The 7,914-nt window shown below is 36.3% G+C and overlaps 1 protein-coding gene across 1 annotated transcript; it reads right to left on the bottom strand.

Annotated features, from left to right (window-relative positions):
* Nucleotides 1–4,156: 4,156 nt before the first annotated feature.
* Nucleotides 4,157–6,457, bottom strand: CALHM3 (calcium homeostasis modulator 3). The gene is made up of 3 exons (XM_058189117.1): nt 6,171–6,457; nt 5,188–5,449; nt 4,157–4,573 (listed from the first exon to the last, which is right to left on the bottom strand). Exons 1-3 carry the CDS (start codon nt 6,455–6,457, stop codon nt 4,157–4,159), a joined length of 966 nt encoding a protein of 321 aa, XP_058045100.1.
* Between the last annotated feature and the right edge of the window lie 1,457 nt (nt 6,458–7,914).

The following is a 7,914-nucleotide window of genomic DNA, read 5'->3' as shown; positions in this document are numbered from 1 at the left end:
CTTCTTTGTTACTTTATGAGCACTCTCTTGTAGAAATATCAAAGAGGTCCCTCAATTTTCCAGAAGTTACAAAGAAAATGACAATAATCAGTGTAAAATCCAACTTTTTGTTTCTCCAGCAATTTTTTCATTATTCAGAAGACATGCCTCTACAGTTTCTATTGCAGTTTACAAAAAGTTATTTTACCTTTCACCTCTGTTGTTCCCAGGACTTGGACTGTAGTGTATTACCAGCTCTGAACCATCAATTCTGGACCATTTTAGATAAGTCTTGGCTTAATACAAGGAAGGTTTCTTCTAAGTCTCTCTCCCTCCCTGTCTTTTTAGTAGTCTGGATCCCTGATAGTGCTTCTTTCTGGAGAAAGCAGATGTTTTGATTCTGTTTCAAACACTTTTCATTTGTAACAGGAAAGGCATCTGTCTGATTTTGGTGAAGATGTTTGCAAGATGGGCTCCTCCCACAGCCCCTAGAAAAACAGGATACTCCACCTGCAGAAAGAAAGAAGAGAGCCTATGCAAAATGATGGGTGGGATGAGATCCGTTATGCATAAATGGACTCCTAGGCAACAGAAATATTATTCAGTGGCTTTCTCTCTTCTTCTGGTATTGTTTTGAAATTAAGAAATCAATCTCTGCTTAGTAGGGGAACAGGATGGTCTGGTATTTACGGTTCATGAAAAAAGGAGAAAACGTACTTCTTTATTTTTTTCTGAAAATAGCTGTCAATAAATCAATTCCAGTACTTACTCACTGAGTGGGAACCAAAACAACAACAACAACCCCAAACACCTCAATCAAAGCCAAACAACATGCATGTAGCTCTGATATGCCTGGCACACCTCTACTGCCTTAAAAGAACTCCCCAGGGCCAGCATTACCCTTAGGCAGAACCAGGGTTTGTATTGGGCTTGTGCCATTCAGTTTAGCTCCCTGATTTTCTTTTGAATCTCCAATCCTTCTCCAGGTTAAGGTGCATTTCTTACCTGATAGGAAGCAGGCTAGGAAACTAGACATCCTATTATAATGGAAGAACAAAGACAAAACAAGGTCCCCTCCCCTTTAAAAGTTCATTTGATAGAAAGGGAAACCTTCCAGCTCCTGTTTGTTTGCCCAGGGTTCAGGTTTCCTAGTAGAGTGAAAGATTGAGTTAGTTTTCCACATTTCAGCCTCTTGGAATGCTACTACTGAAGCATTAATAATACTTTCAGGGGAACAATGATTTGTTAAGTCTAACAACAACAGTGTCATTATCAGAAACCAGTCTCAGTATATTTCCATTTTAAAAAAATATTCTGCAATGTCTGTAAGAAAGTAAAAATACCCTCTCAGGGAAATCAGTATGCAAATACAATTGATCGCTTGTTCATCCTCAGCTTGCTTTAGGACACAGCCTATTTGATTAAAGCTCTTAGTAAATATGGAAGTTCAGGTTCATAATTTTTGTATTCACTATGTGAATGTAATTAATTTAGAACAATCCCAAGATGTATAGTAAGCTATTGAGCTGAATAGATTGGGGTAGCTGTAGTTAAAAATGCTTTCATTCACTGCTGACCTACTAAGAAGATATGATGAACCTGGTCCCCAGAGAAAGTGTATGTTTGATTCAGGCTCTTTAAAGCAAGTTTTAAAAATATTTATAGCTTGTCTAATTTCTTTTGATTCTGAATATTTGTGTACTAAATGATGGGAGAATATATACCCTAGTTGGCAACAAGATGAATAATGCAAAATCTGTTCTGAAAATAGTCAAAAAAATAAATACAGGCATCCCTATTTTAGCTAAATTTGCACATTATGCAAAGCTCTTGTTGGTTTAGTTGTGGTTTATTGAATAAAGTTAAATGTCATAGTAACCCATAATTTGGATAGTTGCCAAGAGCTAATGGAGATAGAAGTTTCTATCCTCTGTCCTTGCTCATTAATATCAAGTATAATAGAGCTACATATCTAGAGCTACATATCCAAAAATCCTGACAACTAGTAGATGGCTGCGAAATTATATGGAAAACCTTCACCTGCAAGTGACAATTATTCAAGATACAATGCATCAGCCTGTGAATGAATGAGAATCATCTTGCACTTCCATTTCAAGTGCCATTAAGCCAGTGCTGTCTAAAGACATTTCCACAGTCATGCGGCCAGATACTTTCACATTGAAATGGTACCTATTTATCTACTTGCATTTGTATGCTAGGTTGGCAGGAGCTAGTGCAAGGACAAGAGGTCACCCTGTCACAGGATATTTGGGTTATGAACCAAGGCTGTTGGTTTTCAGCTGACAAGCCCAGTGCCTTACTGCTCAACCATGGTGGGAACTTTTAAAGAATACTAACTTTGCAAACCTCACTTTCAAATCCCTTTGGGAAAACTGCTCATTAACTATTTCTAAGCTATTTAGAGACCCTCAGAATTAAAATTTTGAATGGGCCAATTGAGTTTGCCTAATCCTGAGTATCAAAATGTGTTGAGTACCAAATTCGATGAGTTTCAAAGCAGTTGAAGAGTACCAAGGTATCACAATATCAGAAGGTATCAGACCTTTAAAATGTAAAGCAATAAAAGTTCTTTTTCAAACAATACCATTTAGTGAAGCAAAATAGCTCAGGACAGACTTGAGTAACACAATATATGCAGTCTTTACAACAGAAAGTGCTAGATGTATATTTATTTATTTGGTGCCAAGTAACATGGAAATAGGCTGGCAATTAGACCTATACCCTATTAATTCCTGCATTGACATTGAATTAATTATGGACAGAATCAGTTTAAACCAGAATGATCTGCCTTCCCTGGGAGAAGAAATATTTCATCCCATTTCTTTTCCTTTCTGTTCCAAAGTTGGAAAAACAGTCTTTATTTTTAAAAACATTAGTTAAAGAGTACCATAAATAAATGCAGCTTTGCTACTATGAGCAGCCTGCTAGGCCAAAAGGCTTATTAACTAAAACAGACTCAGAAAAACAATGATGGCATAGATAACCAGAGGAAGTAGATACACAGATTCGTTCAGCAAAAATACAGTACTTTAATGACAATCAAATAACCATAAATACAAGTTAAATTTAACTAAAAAATAAGCATGTTATTACAAAACAATTTTCTATTAACAGCATAAAGCAACCTTACAATTTAGCTCTCTCTATCAGTTATTGTAAGGTTCCAGGTTGCCTACTTCAGGTAAAGATATGCATGGTTCTCTTACCTTTCACTCTAGTTTAAATGAGAAATGATTCTTTAAAGTAAAAAATAAACAAAATTCATTTATAAACAGTCCTATATAGCAATAGTACTTAGACTTATTTACCCCTTCACAGTGCTTTACAGCACTCTCTATAGTCAGCCTATTGTCCCCAACAATCTGGCTCCTCATTTTACCAACCTCAGAAGGATAGAAGGCTGAATCAACCTTGAGCCTGATGAGGATCGAACGCCTGACAGTCAGCAGAATTAGCCTGCAATACTGCATACTAATCACTGCACAACCACAGCTTATCTCAAAAGATTTGTTTCTTTTTTTAATTGCATGCTTTCATTATTTATTAACAATTACAATTGTTTTTCAAATAACAAAATTTGCTTGCTGTATTTGTTTCTCTGTTGGATAAGACTATCAATTGAAACAAACAAACAGATTCTGTCTTGTGCCTTTATGAGCAATTCTATCATATCTCTACAACTCTACCACATTTGCTTGCTTCAAGAGTCTTTTAATTCTGGTTGATGAACCAGATTATAATTCACCACGGTTGGATTTCTGCATTGCACTAAGCTGTCTGATTTTGTCCATTATTGGATTATTGCTTAGGACAGTGGATAAACCCACATAGTTGGGACTGCAGTATACCATGATTTTAAAAATTGTGCCTCTGAGTTATATGTGAGCCAGAAGCAATATACTCTGAACCATGTTGTGTTCTGTCTAATGATTTATGGACAATGTAGAAACAAAAGTGGTAAACTTGATAAAATAAATTCAATTCTTTAAATAATTCCAGGTGCTGTTTGGAAAAGTTAAGTTGCTTAGTTTTGCAGATCAAGGCAGTAGACCCCTGTTGCTGTGGGGAGCCATGTGACATGGGAATTTTCTATGTGTGATAAGCCCGTTTCAACTTTCTTTTAAACATCTGTTTGATTGGCTGGGGATGGCACCTGTTAATTGTGCTGCCTGTCCAACGCAAAGGTATAATCTCTTTGCCTGTATGCTTGGCTCAAATCCAGTGGAGGTTTCCTATTGTACCAGGACAAAAGAAATTTGCTTATTTGCTCATGGCTAGTGATGCCATTCAAATGAATATTTTCCTTTGCTTTTGCTCCCTTTTCTTCTGTGTAGGCATTAAACCTCCTGAGCTTGATTTCTGTCTGCATGCTCTCAAAGAAATGGAGGATACACTTGTGTGCAAAGTCCCGCGTTTGTTCGCAACAGGTCTCTTCAAATAGTTTTTGTTCAAGGTCAATGTAATTGCTCCAGTAACGGGTTTGCAAAAAGGAGGCATGATTGAAGCAGGGCTTGAGAGAATGAGCAAGGAAGGCCATCACGATGAGGATTAAAAGAAGACTCCAACCAAAAGCCTGGAAGAAAATGACAAACAGATCAAGAGCCTTTGGATTTACAACAAGGTGAAACCCAACCCTAGGTTGGCTCTACATCCCTGTGCAACTTCAAGTTTCACACCAGTTCCCAGTGTCAATGAATCCATGCCGTAATAATATAACTTTGTTTGTATCAATCTTAAGGAGAAATCACATTTTTGTCAGGAAGTAATCCTGGCAAAAAAAGAAAAAAGGAAGGTGCAGAGTAGAAGCAAGGTGATACAATGTAAGTATAAAACATCCTTGTGAACCTGATGAAATTGCAATTGAGTTACAACTATTAGAATATCCAGGTTTCCAGTGGAAAATCTAGGAGTTGTAATTCCAGTATGTTTGGAAAATCTGGTGCAGTGAATAGAGACAACTGAGTTTGACTCTTTTGAAAACTTAATTTTAGATATAGTTTTTATTTATAAACTGGAGTAAGTAACTTATTCCAAGGTATTTTATATAGGTTTTTAAAAATCCCCATTTGGCAGGAAGGCTAGGAATGACAGGATTTGTGGCCCAGTGCATTTATTGGGTGCTGGATTGGAAGAGCATTTCTCACAGGACCAAATGCCAATAGATGCCAATAGATGCCCATTACTTACTTGTGAACAGCATTTGAGATACCTGGACGCTGCCTTGCGGGAAGTGTTATTCCTCATCAACTCATCATGTTTACATGGGATTTTGGCAAGGAAGTGTTGTAAGGCATCATAGGTGGTGATGTTGGCAGCAAAACCTGGAAAATTCTCAGGATCAATGGAATTGCTGAAGGCACAGACAAAACATTTCCCATCAAGAAGAGTGACTAGGATCCAAATGGTGGGTGCTATCATAGCCCGTTGCATAACAGAAGAACACATGTACCTGTGCATGAACAGATTTATCTGTTATACCATAAACTGAAGATAACATTTCTTTACAAGAAAAGTGACAGAATCATAGAGGGTTATCATTAAGAAAGGAATGATATGCAAGTTAACATTAAATATGTTGATTATGCCATTAGTTTTGCCTGCATAAATCTACTTTGCTATGTATATTTCTGTGCAGTGCTTCTATAAAGACCAAATTATCTTTGTAGAAAGTGTAAACATGTAACAGAAATAAACAAAAAGGTATATATAGACCAAACAGAAGAAAAAACAAATAGAAATGATAAATTATAGAATATTCTATTTATTTGGTATAACATATTTTAGAGAAGAAAGAAAGAATTTCAAGAAGAATGATAAAATAATGGTTTACCCAAATATTATTTTACAGATTAAGTATATAAATGTCTTGCTGTATAAACAAATGCCAAAGGAGAAGTTTAGTTACACAAAAAAATAAGGCAAAGTAAAATTCTTAAAACCCTCCTTTTTCAGCCCTGATCTAAAACATCCCTGCCAAATATGTTTAATTTTAAAAACATATTTCCTGGAATATATAATATAGTATTCCAGGAATTAGAATGCCAGAAAAACCATGGCAGAGAAAGAAGATGATACTGGAAATTGAATTATTTAAGTACTTTGCATTTTTAAAATAAACACATTATTTAAGTAATTGGATTCTTGCAATAAAAATCATTGGAATCTCCCACCTGATAATGGATGGATTCTTCCTTCTATCTCCAGTTGGTCTCCTCCACTCCTCAAGCATCATAACAAATTGCCTGTTGACAATGAGCCCACAGAGAAAAAGTGCTACTGGTGGGATAAACATTATTCCTAAGCCATAGGCCATGTTGTATTTAACAAGGCAAGGGCAATTGAAATCAAAGACGGTGTAAATCTTCACACTTGCCAATGCTAATAGCCCACAGATCCCATTTGTCACTGTGTCTGAATTAGACTGGAAGTACTGGAAGACCATCTGGAATCGATCCATGCTGTTCAGGATATTTCCCTGAAGAAGAAAGGGCTGAAATAGTATCAAAGGATTTCAGCACTGGCAAGTTCTGTTTTCCTGACGTTCCTCTTCAGCACTGGTTAGGAAAGCTCTACAAGCTCTTAAGTTAGTAGGACAATGGACAGGAAGAACACAGTAGAGTAGTCAGATTTTCACAGATGGCCTTTTTGGTTGTCCTGAAATATCATTTTCATTAATCTAACATTTTGTTGCGCCCTTCTTGCCGTTGTATTTAGAAGCTTTCTTAATCAGTCCTCATTAGCAAAGTTGTTTATCTGTGTGTTGTTAGATCATTAAAAACGTCTTCTCTCCATTTTATCCATTTAACGAAAAGGGAGAAAATTACAGAATTCTTCTGTATATCAACAAGCTGCACCTGCAGTACAATGCAGGATTTCCTATCAGTTACAAGATCTGTAGCTGGTGCTTGTAAAGAGTGTTTAAATGATCACAGCTCTTCCTTTTTCCCAATGGTCCCTGTGCACAATGAGGAAGCAGGATAATCAAATGAGAGAGTTTGTTTACAAGTCTCCTCCCTGTTCTTCTCAGAGAAGGTGCTGGAGGATTTCTGCAGCATTAACATTATGGCTGCATCCTTGGCAAGAGCTCTCATCTCCACTTGCCTCCTGCTCTCACCATTTCACTTTTTAAAACTGAGTAGACAATTTGTCTTGTTTCATTGTAGAAACAAACCCATAAGACAATGCCATGGATTGGGGGATTGGGGCTCATTGGACAGTATAAGGAAGTGCTTTTCAACTGTATAAAACAGAATACAGGGAAAACTAAATACAAGTTTAAATACAGAAATGAGAATTCTGTGCCCCTTCAATGTTGCTGGACTGCTTTTCCTAACATCTACCGTAACCAGTCTATACCGGTTGAGACTGAGGAGAATTACACATCCTAATATCCAGAGGATTATAGGATCCCGACTCCTGATGTAGCTCTAGAAACAGTCTTATATTTCTGTTCCCTCCATTCTCTTTCCAAGATTTAAGAGCACTAGATGGAACCCCACAGATTTTACAAGCTTGCCCAGTAAACTTCTGAAAAAGTTATTTTCAAAGTTGAGTATGTATCTTTTATGCTGTATTTTAATAGCTGTCTGGATTTTGTTTTCTTTTTCTTTTTGTATTTTATATAATAAAATAAAAATTATGAATGATGAATAGCTGTCTGGATTTTTGAAATGCAAATTTTAGCTAAAGAACCTTTTCCAGAAGATTCTTCAGATCTGTGCTACAAAATATCTTTAGAAAATCAGCTGTTGACTTTTCTTTAGGAACTATTGCATGATTATGTGCCTCTCCAATTTCAAACCTGCAATTATATATATACAAACATATCTATAGAAAACGATTAATGAAGTATCTACCCTTCTGATTTTCTCTTAAAGACTGGATATAAGCAGAATTAAGATAAATTAATATCTG

This window comes from Ahaetulla prasina, chromosome 6 (assembly GCF_028640845.1).
Source record: "Ahaetulla prasina isolate Xishuangbanna chromosome 6, ASM2864084v1, whole genome shotgun sequence".
Classification (NCBI taxonomy): Eukaryota; Metazoa; Chordata; class Lepidosauria; order Squamata; family Colubridae; genus Ahaetulla; species Ahaetulla prasina.
The sequence above is the reverse complement of the archived record's forward strand: the minus strand, read 5'-3'. Positions and strand labels throughout refer to the sequence as shown.